We start from the raw sequence: 16313 nt of genomic DNA on the forward strand, positions 1-16313 counted from the left end.
GAGGAAGACAAATGTGAAGTTAGCATTCATTTCGAGAGGACTAGCATATAAAAGCAAGGATGCAGTGTTGTGGCTTTATCAAACACTGGTGAGACCTCACTTGGGGTATTGTGAGCTGTTTTGCACCTCGTTTCTAAGAAAGGATGCACTGACATTGGAGAGAATTCAAAGAAGGTTTACAAATTGGTTCTGGGATTGAAAGACTTGTGAAGAGTTAACCATTTTGAAAATAGCCCTCCAAGTCTCATCAGATAATGAAGTCTGGAAATCCTTTTCCCAAACTTTTTAAATTTTGTCTAAAGGAGCCATTCTCAGTCCCAACAACAGACCATAAGTATAAGATATAGAGCCATTATCAAAAGCTTTCAAATTAAAAATTACATCTATTATGTTCTTATCTGGGCTGGTAAGAAATATATGTAGTTTAGATCTTAAAAAGTCTCTAATCTGTAGATATCGAAGAAAGTGGGTATTTGATAGGTTATATTTCACTGAGAGCCGCTCAAGAGAAGAGAGATCCCCTCCAACAAACAGATCCTGAAATCATTTAATGCCTAATCATCTCATTCTCTAAAAAACAGATCAGTCATAGATGGTTTAAAAAAAATAAGAAAAAATAGGAAAGGGAAAACCTCAATAAACCGAAATGTTTTCTAAACTGTAGCCAGATCCTCAAAGTGTGTTTAACCACCAAACTGTCAGTTAATTTATTTAAAGATAAAGGAAGAAAGGATCCAAGAAGGGAAATAATAGAAAATTTCATAACAGATTTAGCTTCCAAAAAGACCCATATTGGACAATCCTCATGATTAATATAATATAACCAGAACGTAAGATTTCGTATGTTAATTGCCCAATAATATAACCTAAAATTGGATAGAGCAAGGCCTCCATTCTTTTTAAATTTTTGAAGGTGGGCTTTATTTAATTGGGGTTTTCTGTTCTTCCATATATAGGAAGAAAGAATCGAATCTAAAGAATCAAAAAAAGACTTAGAAATAAAAACAGGTACGGCTTGAAAAAGGTATATAAATTTAGGTAAAATATTCATTTTAATAGAATTAATTCAACCAATCAATGATAAAGAGAGAGGTGGCCAATTAGAAAGTGTCTTTTTCACATAATTCATTAAGGTTAGAAAGTTTTCTCTGAATAGATCTTTATAATTCTTAGTGATTGTTACACCCAAATATGTAAATTGTTTTCTTTCAATTTTAAAAGGAAGGTTAATATCGGTTGGTATAAAATTATTTAAAGGAAACAATTCACTCTTATGTAAATTCAATATATATCCTGAAAACTGAATAAGATCAGTCAGTAAAAGCAACATAGAGAGTAAAGAAGTTGTAACATTAGATGTAAAAAGCAATAGGTCATCAGCATAAAGTGAGACTTTTTGAAAAGTACCTTTCCTTAAGATACCGGTGATACCTTTAGACTCTCAAAGGGCAATTGTTAAAGGTTCTAATACCAAATCGAAAAGCAAGGGGCTCAACGGACATCCTTGTCTGGTTCCACGTTGGAGTTCAATTGGTTTAGAATTCTGAAAGTTAGTAAGGACCCGAGAAAAGGGAGATATGTAAAGTAATTTAATCCAATGAATAAAACTGGGCCCAAAATTAAAATTTTCTAAGGTTTTAAATAGGTAATTCCATTCAACTCGGTCAAAAGCCTTCTCTGCATCCAGAGAAATCACACATTCCAATATTTCCTTGGATGGAGAATGCATAACATTTAACAATCACCGTATATCAAAATGGGAATATTGATTTTTAATAAATCCTGTCTGATCATCAGATATTACAGAAGGTATAATATTTTCGAGTCTAGGGGCTAAAACTTTAGATAAGGTCTTAGCATCAACATTGAGTAAAGAGATTGGTCTGTATGAAGAGCATTCAGTGGGATTCTTATTCTTTTTAAGAATAAGCGAAATGGAAGCTTCATAAAAAGACTGGCAACCAACCCACCTTGAAGGAATCAGTAAGGGTAGAACATAAATTATAAACAATGAAGAAAAAGCCTTATAAAATTCTTCAGAAAATCCATCAGGACCTGGAGGCTTCCCCGAGTGCAATGAACGTACAGCCTCGGCAACTTCCTCCAGAACCCGGAGCCTCCATTTAGAATAGAGATAAGGAGGAATTTCTTTAGCCACAGAGTGGTGAAACTGAAATTCTTTGCCACAAGAAGCTGTGGAGGTCAAGTCTTTATGTATATTCAAGACAGAGGATGATAGATTCTTTACTGGACGGGGCATGAAGCAATAGGGGGGAAGGCAGGAGATTGGAGCAGAGAAGAAAATTGGATCAGCCATGATGAAATGGCGGAGCAGACTCGATGGGACAAATAGCCTAATTCTCTTCCTCTCTCTTGTAGTCTTATGGTCTTACAAACCTTTTCTGTTGACAAAGCTGCTTCCAAAAATTTATTTACAAATAATTAAAAAGAATAAAGAATTAATACAGAATGTATGCATCAAGAGCAGGTACCTAATTAATGTCTCAATTCCTATTGATGTCATTGGATCCAGCTTTATTTATTATTAGCTTTATTTATCACATGTACAGCAGAACATTCAGTGAAATGTGTCATTTGCATCAAATGCATGAGGATTATGTTTGACAGCCCACCAGTGTTGCCATATCATGCCACAACTCACTAAGCCTAACCATGTCTTCAGAATGTGGGAGAAACCCAGAGCACCTGGAAGAAACCCACACCGTCACAGGCAGACGGTACAAATCTGCCTGTACAGACAGTGGCGGGAATCGAACCCCGATCTTACTGCTGGTACGCTAAAGCATTGCACTAACTGCTATGCTACCGTTACAGACTGCAATATCACAGCTAGCCAGATAATACAGATAACTGCATTTTAGAAAGCTAAACCACACCATAACTCCTCAGTGAATAGTAAGACATTGGAGAATACAATGGAAAAGAGGGATCGAGGAGTACAAGTACATAGCTCATTGAAGGCATCATCACAGTGTGGTGAAAAGGGCATTTAGCATTTAGCACACTGACCTCTATCATTCAGGGGATTAAGTACAAGAGTTGGGCTGTTGTGCTGCAGTTGTATAAGTCGTTGATGAGGTCATCCTTCATGTACCATATAAATTTGGTCACCCTGTCATAGGAAAGACAAATTTAAACTGGAGAGAGAGCAGAAAAGATTTACAATAATATTGCCAAGACTAGGAGGGGAGAACTGTGTTATAGGGAGGTTGACCAGCCTATGTTTTGTTTCTTTGGAACATAGGAGACAGGCAACATTATAGAAGTGTTTAATATTATGAGAAACATAACTAAGGAGGAAAATAACATTCTTTACCCCAGGGTAAGGGAGTCTAAAACTAGGGGGCATAGATTTAGGAGGAAGATTTAAAAGGGACCTGAGGGGCAACCTTTTCACACAGATGTTGTGAGTATATGGAATGAGCTTGAAGAGGAATTGCTTGAGGCAGATATAAAAGTGTCAACTACTAAAGCACTTGGATAGGTATATGGGGTGGGGGGAGAGCCTGGGAGGATATGGATGGAATGTGGGAAATTGTGACCAGAAAGGTGGCAATATTGATGGCATGGTCTCATTGGGCCAAAGGGCCTGTAACCGTGTTGCATTGCTCTAACATTCTATGACTGTTGTGGAAGGTTATTGAGAAGAACTTAGAAAAAAATTTCCACATAGTTCATTTGAACGTCCAGAAATTGTTAATGCTCCTGTGGAAATGGGAGTCAATCCTCCTGAGGTGATTCCTTGAAGTCAGAAGCTTAATCAAGCCATTGCACGTTAGCCACTGCACAGTTTTGGCAAAGCAGTGCCTTGGCCGATTAGCAAAGTCAGCTGGGAGGGGCAAATAAGAAACAACCTTCTGGAGGGACTTATTGAGTCAAGCAGCCCTCTATGGGGGCAAGAACTGTTGATATTTTAGATTGAGACTCTGTGCAGCAGGAGGGAGAGTGGAGAGGAAAAGGTTGGTATAAAAGGAGAGGGAAGGGGTAACACAGGGGACAATAGATGATGGGTGGACAGGGGAGGGGTGCGGGATGATGGGCAAACAGAGCCAAATTGAGGAGGGTACGGTGTAGGGTTGGGAGTCGGATGCAGATGGATGAGAAGAGGAAAAAGACAGATGGAGCCAGGTGGAGGGAGCGGTGGGGAGGATGAAGGGAGAAGGTGGAAAGCAGGGAGCACAAAGGCTACAATTGGTAATTGATTTATAATTGTGGCCATACTGAAGTACAGTGAGAAACTTTGTTTTGCATGTCATCTATACCAATCATTCCAAACTGAAAGTACATCAAAATTGTACAAAGGGAAAAGTAATAACAGAAATGCAGTTCATCGTGTTACGGAGCAGATCCAGAGAAGGTGCAACGCAAACAGACAATAAGTGCAAGGGCCACAGCAAGGTAGATTGAGAGATCAAGAGTTCACCTTTATTGAAGAGAAGGTCCATTCAAGTATTATAACAATGGGATAGGAGCTGTCCTTGAACTTGGTGGTGTATGTTGTCAAGTTTTTATATCATCTGCCCGACAGAGCTGAGAGAATGACAAGAGGGCGCAATACACACAGAACACTGGAGGAACTCAGCAGATCTGGCTGTATCTATGGAGGGGAATAATCTGTAGCCGTTTTGTGCCCAGACCCTTATTCCCCTCCATAGGAGCTGTCTGACCTGTTGAGCTCCTCCAGCATTTTGTGTCTGCTCCTCTGGGTTGCCAGCATGTGCAGAATCTCTTGAGTTAATGGGGTGGCAGGCGTCGGTGAATATGCTGGTTGCTTTCCCAGGGCAGCAGGAAATATAAATAGACAGGATCAACGCAAGCTCTGCTGCACACACCTAACATGCCAACACACACAACGGTAGCTGGCGCGATATGTCCTGAAGCAGGATCAGACGTCACTCTGGAAGACATCTTAAGCAGGTGCCACTAAAATATACGACACATAGCGCAAGTAGTGGATGTGGAACTGATTTCAACATTTATGAGAAGTTTGGATAAGTACATGGATGGGAGGGGTGTAGCGAGCTATGGTCCCGGTTCAGGACAATGGGACTAAGACAGCAAAATAATTCAGCACAGACTGTATGGGGCGAAGGAACTGCTGCTGTCCTGTAGTGTTTTCTGAATTGATGACTCTATAATCCCCTCAAGCTGAAAACAGAAGCACATCAGTGGGAGGCAGAGTAAGAGGGTCAAACTAAAAACGCAAAGGTGGGAAGCAGCCTTGAGCAAGTTCTTCGAGCCACTGCATGCTGAAATGAGTGAACTAACTGAAATTGATGTTTTGCTCTCAGTGTTGCTCTACATGCTGAATTCAATGCTTTGTTCGTTCTTTCCATAGGCCCTCCTGTCAATGTCACCTGCAACATATTTATCAACAGCTTTGGCTCAATTGCGGAGACAACGATGGTGAGTTTCTTTACCTTCCCTTGGGCTCCCTGTATGATGCTGGATTTACGTATGACAATTCACTATTTTATCAGTTGCCTTTTTTTTGCCGTGGGATAGTATCTCTTTATATGGTGTTATTACTTGAAGTTTTTAATTGAACTTGTTAGTTAGAGTAATGGTGTATTATGAGAGGGACCTTCTGAAGGGTTAAAAAAAATCATCAGTACTGATGCAGGGTTTTGACCTGAAATGTCGATAGTTACTGTAATGAGCTGTTTGAGCCTGTGCAGAGAGCCAGAGAGTGTTGGACTCCAAGGTTTTTAAAACACTTGAATTGGGTAATTGTTGTTTAATAAGAGTAGTTTATCACTTCATTTCCTTGTGGTTTTCTCGAGTGACTTGCTCTTTGTAATGTGGTCTCCTGTTGCTTTCTGTTTAAACTTGTGAAGTTTATTTTGATAGGCTCGGGGGTTCTGTGTCACTTGTATTCTTTAAATGGTTGCCTGATTAGCACTAATTGCGGGGTCCCAGTTTTGGGAATGTTGTGTCTCACAGTGTTGCTCAGCCAAGCCGCCGATGTTCTGCTGGAATTATTATGAATGATCTCTGGTTGCCATCTCTACATCAGACTCTTTCCTCCATACTTGGGTTCTGATATTGCCAGCGCACATTGTGACGGTTCCTCTCCTCCCACCGACGCACAGATACATGAATACGGAAAGGTAAGGAGCTGCAGAGAGTAGCAGGCTTAGTCCAACACATCATGGTCACATCCTTTCCCACCACTGAAAGTATCTACATGAAGCACAACCTCAGAAAGGCAGTGTTTCAGAATCAGAACAAGTTTAGTATCGCTGGCACATGTCATGAACTACATCTGTTAGTCTTGCGAGACCATGGATCTGTGCCTGGAAAGTCTTCATTCTCCAGGGCGCAGGCCTGGGCAAGGTTGTATGGAAGACCGGCAGTTACCCATGCTGCAAATCTCCCCTCTCCACAACACCGATGTTGTCCAAGGGAAGGGCAAGGGCCGATACAACTTGGCACTAGTGTCGTCGCAGAGCACTGTGTGGTTAAGTGCCTTGCTCAAGGACACAACACGCCGCCTGGCTGAGGCTCGAACTCACGACCTTCAGATCGCTAGTTGAATGCCTTAACCACTCGGCCACGTGCCCACCAGAAACTACAGTATGTTGTTTAATATCACTGGGCTAATGTGGATTCCATCTGTAATGGTTCTAAACAAGAGCGAGGCCTCCGTCGGTCAGGGTAAAACGTGGATGTTGCATCCCAGCTGCCTAGATGTGCAAACCTCGGCAGTACGATATGGAGAGGAAGCTGTTGCTCATGTAGCAGGCTCCCCCCCCCCACATACAACAGATGAACCCAAAGGAGCCGCAGAGTCCGATACAGTTTGATACCAGCTGCATCGCAGGAGTTGACAGTCAGTGCTGAACTCAACCTAAGATTACCTTAGGGACTCCAGCTCTGGATTTTTCCCTCCCAGCATACTCCCAAAGCCTTCCCCATGAGTGGGTATAGCCGCAAAGCAAAGGAGGTTTGAGGTTGGAGCTTTCCTTCTGCTAGATGAGCTGGCAACTACAGCTGATGAGCATCATCAGCCCAAAGTGACTGGTTTTAAGGTGCCAATAATCCTCCTTTGTCCCTTCTCCTGTCAGTAGAGATGGTTCCTCTGGGCTTAGTAGCTGAGTGACATGTGAAGGCCAGGAACTGGGCTTGGTTCTCAGAGGCTATTTGAGGCGCACACCAGCGAGGACACTCATAGAGAGCGGGAAATTGTCCTGGCTATAGCAACCTTAAGGAAGCAATCCCAAATCAGTTCTAAACCAATCCTAGGATATTCTTGTCCTAATCAAGAATGGTTGATGATTCCCATTGGAACTGCGTGCAAGAGTTGGCAATTATCGGTGCCATCTTTGATCTATTATGAATAATCCCCACCATCTGCACTGTGCCATATTTCCACAGCTACCCTACCATCAGACAGGTACAGAACGCTGAAGACCCACATTGCCAGATTCAAAAACAGCTACTTCCTTTCAATCATTCGGTTCGTGAACCACCGACATAACCCTTACTGCTCCATCTGGAAGGAACTTTGACTACCTTGCACTATGATTGATTTTGCTTTTGTTTTGCTCTTTCTTGTATAATTCATGTTCTGATTTTATGTTTTACTTGTGAATGTTGTGTATCTGTGCTCTGTGCTGTAATGACGCTGCAAGCTGTTTCTGAATTATTGAGATGGGTCTTCGGGGTCCTGTAGTAACAAGAAGACATGCAGAATATATTTCTTATATTTTATTTTTATTGAAATATAGCATGGAGTAGGCCCTTCTGGCCCTTCGAGCCCTGCCTCCCAGCAACCGCCCCCCCCCCACCCCCCATTTTAACCCTAGCCTAATCACGGGACAATTTACCTACCAACTGGTATGTCTTTGGACTGTGGGAGGAAACCGGAGCACCTGGAGGAAACCCATGTGTTCCTGGGGAGGACATACGAACTCCTTACAGGCAATGGTTACTGGTACTGTAAAGCATTGTGCTGACCACTACACTGCCGTGCCATCCCACATGTGTCACAGTTACAGAGAAAGTGCAGAAATATTAGTCTCATACTGTGCCCTTTGCAGTACTGTGATGATTGCCTACTGCCTGAAGTACATGTCAGGCATTTTCCCACCACAGGCTTGTGCCAGCTGCTGGAGTATATCACCTTATGCCTGATCTGACCAAGACGTGACCAGAGACCTCAAGTCCTGCTTCAGGATTTGTCTTTAAGTGTGAGCTTATCACCAGCCAAAGCTGATCAGAAAAGCATCTTTGAGCCCTGATGTCTACTATAAGCCTACTGACTCTCACAGATGTCCGGACTATTCCTCTTCTCACCCTGTCTCTTGCAAAAATGCCATCCCCTTCTCGCAATTCCTCCGTCTCCGCCGCATCTGCTCTCAGGATGAAGCTTTTCACTCCAGGACGAGGGAGATGTCCTCCTTTTTCAAAGAAAGGGGCTTCCCTTCCTCCACCAACAACTCTGCTCTCAAACGCATCCCTCCCATTTCACGCTCATCTGCTCTCACTCCATCCTCCTGCCACCCCACTAGGAATAGGGTTCCCCTGGTCCTCACTTACCACCCCACCAGCCTCCGGATCCAACACATTATTCTCCGTAACTTCCACCACCTCCAACGGGATCCCACCACTAAACATATCTTTCCCTCCCCCCCTCTGCTTTCCGCAGGGATCGCTCCCTATGCGACTCCCTTGTCCATTCATCCCCCCCATCCCTCCCCACTGATCTCCCTCCTGGCACTTATCCTTGTAAGTGGAAAAAGTGCTACACATGCCCTTACACTTCCTCCCTCACCACCATTCAGGGCCCCAAACAGTCCTTCCAGGTGAGGCGACACTTCACGTGTGAGTCAGCTGGGGTGATATACTGCGTCCGGTGCTCCCAATGTGGCCTTCTATATATTGGCGAGACCCGATGCAGACTGGGAGATCGTTTCGCTGAACACCTACGCTCTGTCCTCCAGAGAAAGCAAGATCTCCCAGTGGCCACACATTTTAATTCCACGTCCCATTCCCATTCTGACATGTCTATCCACGGCCTCCTCTACTGTAAGGATGAAGCCACACTCAGGTTGGAGGAACAACACCTTATATTCCGTCTGGGTAGCCTCCAACCTGATGGCATGAACATTGACCTCTCTAACTTCCGCTAATGCCCCACCTCCCCCTCGTACCCCATCCATTATTTATTTTTATGCACACATTCTTTCTTTCTCTCTCCTTTTTCTCCCTCTGTCCCTCTGACTATACCCCTTGCCCATCTTCTGGGTTCCCCCCTCACCTTGTCTTTCTCCCCGGACCTCCTGTTCCATGATCCTCTCATATCCCTTTTGCCAATCACCTGTCCAATTCTTGGCTCCATCCCTCCCCCTCCTGTCTTCTCCTATCATTTTGGATCTCCCCCTCCCCCTCCCACTTTCAAATCTCTTACTAGCTCTTCCTTCAGTTAGTCCTGACGAAGGGTCTCGGCCTGAAACGTTGACCGTACCTCTTCCTAGAGATGCTGCCTGGCCTTGCTGTGTTCACCAGCAATTTTGATGTGTGTTGCTTGAATTTCCAGCATCTGCAGAATTCCTGTTGTTTGCCTCTATCCTGGGTAGAGTGTATTGGTCTACTTTCAGTATTAGGTTGATGGTGACCTGGAAAGCACCATAGATCCTTTCAGGCCCATCCTTCTTGGCTACTGGGACCACTGGCATTCTCATGAGCTCTACTCAACCTTGAAAAGAAATATTTCATGAGATCTATCTCACTGTTACCTTATCAGCATGGTATAAGGAACTGTATGGGTTCAGTAAAACTTGGGTGTGGCAGTTTCATTCAACACTATTTTAACGTTGATATATCCGAGTTTCCCAATGCCATCCTTCAACTCTGCATAGGCATCATCCAGTACCTTTCTTAATTCCCCTTCAGTTGACTCTACTGCAGGGAATGTGACATGCAATGGTGGATAGATCTCCCATCAAGTTTTAGTTGTCTTAGCCAGTCACAGCCCCACAATGATGACCCACCTGTTTTTAACCACATACAAGCCCAATGTGGCTTGTTGGTTGTTGTATTTCACAGTTATGAATATCATTCCCACAGTTCTTAGTTGGATAACTGCAGGCTTCTGCTTAATACCTTTGAAATGCAATTGAAATTCATTTTGTGGAATGACAGAATCATCTGAGCCAGTGTCCAATTCCATTTTAATTATTTTGCTGTTCACTTCTGGTGTACGGCATATCGCTTGTTGATTGTAATTTTCACATTATAAATCTTAAGGTTACTCAGTCTTTTATCACCCTCAACATTATCTGATTTTTCATCAACAGTATGCAGATTAGTGCTCTTTTCTAAATTGCCACTTGACTACTTAGTTTTTTAGCTCAGTGAAGTCAATTTCTTTCTTTCTTTCTTTCTTTCTTTACACATGCTAAGCTTATTTTTAAATTGAACTTTCTTTCCCTTTGCGAAGAAAATGAACGTTCTGCGCAGCAACAGGTAGTAATCATCTCGGATTCATCGTCACTCTTGTGTTTTGTAACTCCACAAACTAATCAAAAAAAAAACAGGAGTGAACGATGTGTGTCTACTTCATTTTACTTTTAGTGAGGCGTGCATATATATTTCGTGGTACCGCAATGACGAATGCCATTCCCTTACTTCTTACATATAATCTGTAAAGAATTATGTAAACAAAGAATGCTTATTCAAACAATATCTTTACAATATCACTAAAATATCACTGAAATATGAAATACACTACAGTAGGACTCTGGATTTACTTGCACAAGAGTAGATCTGGCTCCCCAAGACCTTCCTCCATCTGTAGGGATAAGTTTCTCATCGTCCTGTCCAAAGTCTGCATTCCAGTTCAAGGTCCGGTCCACAGACTCTGCACTCCGGGTCTTCCAGCTGTTCCTGGTTTCGGTTGGACTTAACCATAAGCACCTGATGCTCATCTTGGGGCTGGGAATATAAGTGGCCCTGGGATCGAGTGTGTTGCTGGGTCATCTTATCAGTCTCCCCTTGGAGCAACCCACTGGTGGAAGGCTAGTGCAGTCATCGGGATATGGATTTGGCTGTTCCGTAGCCTGCCGAGGTTACCGGCCGCCCCGGACCTAGCTCCCTTCCTGTCCCTTGCCTTTGTCAGGTAAGCCAGGCTGATTGCCATTACCCTGCAGTTGGTTCTGTCCCCTCTTTTCCCTTGTCTCTGTTGGATAAGCCAGGCCGTTTGCTGTTACCCTGTGGTTGTGTCTGTCCCTTCCTGTCCTTGCCTCTATGGGTGAGTCCTGTGTCCTGCCCAGGAGTTGCCTCGAAGTACCCTTGCCCCATCATGTCCTTGTTGAACCTCCAAGAACCCAAGCCTCCAGGAACCCAAGCTTCGTCTGCTCTCCAGGAACCCAAGCCTTTCCACATCTTCACCTGGTCTCCAGGAACCCAAGCCTCACTATGTCTTTGCCTGGTTTTGGGGTCCGAGCCCGAGTCAAGACCCAGGTTCTGGGTCCTTGTCCAGTCTCTGGCTCGGAGTCCATGCCCAGGCTCCCTGTTCCCAGTCCCTTGTCTTGGTACTGCTTCCCTAGCCTAGTCTGTGTTCCTGTCCCAAATCCTTGTCTGCTTCCAGTCCTATCTCTAACTCTAGTTCTCCAGTCAAGTCCTCTTCCTAGTACTTCAGTGTCTGTGTCTTGCACTTGGGTCTGTTCCCAATGCCCCCCCCCCCCCCCACTGTGACAAAGTTAGGAGTGTGGTAGACTTCACGTCACTTTACTGGATGAGTGCAGCTCCCACAAGGCTCTTGAAACTTGACTTCATTGCCACCCCATGCCTTCACCACTGGTGCACCCTGGCTGCAATGTGCACCGTCTACAAGATGCATTCAGCTGCCTCAATTACTCAGACAGTGCCTCCGAAACCTACAAACTTACCACCAAGAGGAAGGATCATTGGAGCAACACCACCTGCAGACTGATAGAGCTCTCGTGAAAAGATGAAATGGGGAAAGTTCAAAGGAGATGAGCAGAGCAAGTTTTTGACAGAGTGGTGGGTGCCTGGAATGCATTGCCAGCCATAGTGGTGGAGCCAGATACAACAGAGGCATTGAAGAGGATCTTAGATAGGCATATGAATATGCAGAGAATCAGATTCTTCAATGGAATTCTTGTATGATAAACTGGACTAGTAGTCTCAAAATCTGCATCATTAAACATTAGTCCAGATGGGAGCCCAAGTGTTGGGATGGAGGCGAGGGTCAGGCTAATTTCACTCGCTTTCCCATGAATATTTATTCCTTTCTCCGCAGCGCTGAGGCTGTGAACTGATCTGGCTATGGTGGATTTCTGCCCCATGGGTGCGATAAACTGGGGAGCAAGGCTTGAGCCTACTTTGGTTGCTCCAGGAGTAGATCTGGGACTCAGTCCGATCCGGGGTGCTGTCAGTTCTCTTCTACTGTTTGCGTGATATGTGTGTATGTGTATTTTCTTTCTCCTTCTCTGCACAGTATTATGATTTCTTTTAATCGGGTCATTTGGAGTTCTTGCTTTGTGGCCACCAGGCAAATTCCAAGGTGTATAGCTTAAGCATTTTATGATAATAAATGTGCTTTGAATCTTTGTATTATGATCTTGCATTTTATCATTTACCTACCCTGCATTACTCTGTATTCTTTTATTCTTTATTCTGTGCTGTTATCTCTGTACATGATTCTATCTCAATGAGCTGTGTAATGATTTGATCTGTATAAACAGTATGCAAGATAGTTTCTCACCATATCTTGGTGCAGATAACAATGATAACCCAATTTCAATAGCAACACAGATATTCAGGCAGCAGGGATTAGATGTTATTAGTTCAATTAGTTCATGAATCAATGGACCTGTTCCTATCTGTACTGTTCTATGTTCTATGTTCCCCTTAAAGTTGCACACCATCCTGATTTGGAAGTACATTGCTTTTCCTTTTAAGAGTATTACAACAGCTCAGGGCTTGTTGCTGCCTCCTCAGTCCTCAATGCAATCGATGCTGTCTTAACCTATTATCTCAGAGACGGTCATTTTAAGTCAGATCAGGGCTGTATCTGAGCATCAGAGACAACCTTCCCCTGTGAGCATTTTAACAGCGTTGAAATGTTGAAACCCTTACATTGTATCACGTAACTGCATAACTTTAGATCCTCCCGAATATCAAAGCTTTTCTTAGGGCAGTGTCTATGAGGCATCATATAAAATGTTTTTTTCAATAATTATGAGAGTCATAGTTCCTCAGGATCCCATTCATGACCTTTTTAATACCAGAAATAATTACTGAGTAATCTGTTGCCACAAATTTCCATGTCACTTCAGATTAGAGGGAAACGTTGAGCAGAAAATTGGCGGGCATGACTTTTGTAGTAGAGACAGAGTCATATTTATTATCACTGACATATGTCTGGAAAGTTGTTCTTTTGTGGCAGCAGTAGAGTGCAGAGGTAAAAGAAATCACAGTGAGTTACAATAAGATAAATAGTGCAAAAGACAACTAATGAAGTATTGTTCAAGGGTTCATAGACTGTTCAGCAGCAGTACAATATGAGCCAAAAATTTATGGTAAGTTGCAACAGAAAATATATAAATAGTGCCAAAGATTAATATTGAGGTAGTGTTTAATGTTTCATTGAGTGTTCAGAAATCATGGAAGAATTGTTTCTAAAATGATGATTCAAGGTCTTCAGACTCCTGTATCTCCACCCTGATGATGATAATAATGAGAAGAGAGCATGTCCCATGTCGTGAGGGTTGTTAATGATATTTGCCACCTTCTTGAGGCGCTACAAGGAGCTGTTGGATTATCTCCACAATATCGTTAAATTTGATATGGTCCACTAATTCCAGATCATAAAGTGTGGAAGATGTAATTAATAATCCTCAAGTGATTTGCTTTCATGACTTTCTCATCAGGTTCAGTAAGAGAAGGCAAGTTGGAAGGGTAATTTGAACAATATCTTGCTGCTACTGATTTGGTTGCAGATTGTAGATCATTCCTGAGAGGCCCTGAGTGCCATGATTTGTCCTCAGGGCAGTGCAGTATAATGCTTTACAGTACAGGTGTCCCGGGTTCAATTTCCTCCTCCGGCTGGAAGGAGTTCGTATGTTCACCCCATGACCGCATGGGTTTCCTCTGGGTGCTCTGGTTTCCTCCCACAGTGCAAAGACATACCAGTTAGTAGGTTAATTGGCTATTGTAAATTGTCCAATGATTAAGCTAGCATTAAACTGGGGGATTCTGGTTTCAAAGGTACATTTAATGTCTGAGAAATGTATACAATATACTCCTGATAGTCTTTTTCTTCATAAACATCCATGAAAACAGGGGTGTGCCTCAAAGAATGAATGACAGTTAAATGTTAGAACCCCAAAGCCCCCCCCAGCTCCCCCACCCACATGTAAGCAGCAGCAAAGCAACGATCCCTCCTCCCATCAACAAAAAAAAAGCATTTGCATCCCCCACTGAGCACTCAGGCGTGCGGCAACGCATCAATAAAGACACAGACTTGCAGTACCCCAAAGACTACTTGTTCACCTGGTAATTCGACATACCACAGACTCTCCCTAATAAGGGAGAAAGAGATGTCTCCGTTTCACAGCAAGAGGGGAGACATAACAAAACAACTCGCTGATTTATGATGTTAAAAGTCCATTGCTTCACTTTTTCTGAGCTCTGTGCTCAAAGAACTCGGGTCTCTGGACACACAGCCAGATTGCTGCTTTCAACCTTCCGTGTACTCCCACGACCCACCGATTTGCTGCAGAGGCACTGACCTCGAGTCCGCCCACCTCCAGAGCCACGAAATTCCGAAACTCCAAAGACGAACTAACCTTCTAGGCCGCATCCTCGGTATATTGAATAACAGCCAGTCATGAGACCCTGACAGTGGGTCACATTCCCGCAAAGAACCGAAGTCAGTGTGTAACTCCAGGTCAGGGTCTTCAAAAGAACCCTGAAAGGGAAAAATAGAGATATTAAAGATAGAAATAGAGCTGTTTCCGAAGATGCATGCAAAAGAGCTGCTGTTAGATGCCATTGTCTCCGAAGCTCCTCCTTAAAATCTGGGCGGTGTGGCTTAAAGGGCCAAAAGGGCTTACCCCACTCTGTATCACAATAAATAGATTAAATGCACAAACAAACAAACAAACAAGTAAATAAATGGTCAAGATTTCAACAGGCGTTCCTGAAGTCCCTTTTCATTGCTGTGTAATTGGGAAAAGGAACTGCAGAAATCTGTCTCCCTAGAGGTACATTCTGCATCTTCTTTCATTACATGTTGCCCAGTCCAATTACACGATTGATCAGAAGATATTGGTAATTGGTTCATTATTATCACATGTACCGAGATGCAATTAAGAAGTTTATTGTACAGACCATTGTACAGATCATTTTGTTACACAATGCATTGAGGCAATGCAAGAGCAAACAATAATAAAATGTAGAATTGGCTGTTGCAGAGAAAGTGCAATCGAGTAGACAATAAGGTACAAGGCCAGGATGAAGTAGTCAGGTGTCCATCTTATTGTGCAAATGTCTGTTCTAAACATCATTCCATTGCAACAGCAGAACAGAAGCTGTCCTTGAGCCTGGTGTTACTTGATTTCATCTGCTCCATGCTTTCATGGTTAGTCAACAGGAGGATGTGATTCAAGGTGAAAAAGGGTGAGAAAGTTGCAGGGAACAAGAGATGGCTTTTTGTAATCACAGAATCGCAACTAGATGTGGATAGGCTCAGTTTGGTGGAGAAGCCCCTCAAGCAATGAAAGAGTACATCACCCAAAGGGCCACATGTTTACAATTAAAAAGAAAGTGCTTACACTACTTAATGTATGGAGCAAATGAAGATTCAAGATTGTTTAATGCCATCTCCAGTATACAAATGTAAAGGAGTACAAAATAATTGTTCCTCTGGGTCTGATGCAGCACAAAATAAACACAATAAAATAAAGAACACAACGATAGAAAAGCACAATAAATATAAATACATTAGAAACCTCTATACATTGATTGATTGTATGTCCATAAAATGATGGAAAGCATAGGAGTGTCTGTACATAAGGAGATTCTGTGAGGAAATAGTGGTGGTGGGGTGAGTAAGTAGTTGGAGGTGTTGATCAGTCTTACCGCCTGGGGAAAGTTATTGTATTGAGTCTTGTTGTTCTGGCATGGATTCTACATAACTTCCTCGCTGATGGAAGTAGGACAAACAGTCCATGAGCAGGGTGGGTGGTATCCATTATGGTATAACTGACCCTTTTCCGGTACCTTTCTCTGGTTTTGTGCCGTTTTTCTTTAAGTATATA

General features: G+C 43.1%; 1 protein-coding gene across 2 annotated transcripts in view; it reads left to right on the forward strand.

The window, feature by feature from the left end:
* Positions 1–16313, forward strand: part of glra3 (glycine receptor, alpha 3) — a 257459-nt gene that overhangs the window by 90796 nt on the left and 150350 nt on the right. For both annotated transcript variants that reach the window (XM_063049478.1, XM_063049479.1), the window contains exon 3: positions 5360–5427. In XM_063049478.1, the coding sequence (XP_062905548.1) occupies positions 5360–5427 (68 nt within the window). The remainder of the gene's footprint in view (positions 1–5359; positions 5428–16313) is intronic.

Source organism: Mobula hypostoma, chromosome 5, assembly GCF_963921235.1.
Source record: "Mobula hypostoma chromosome 5, sMobHyp1.1, whole genome shotgun sequence".
Lineage (NCBI taxonomy): Eukaryota > Metazoa > Chordata > Chondrichthyes > Myliobatiformes > Myliobatidae > Mobula > Mobula hypostoma.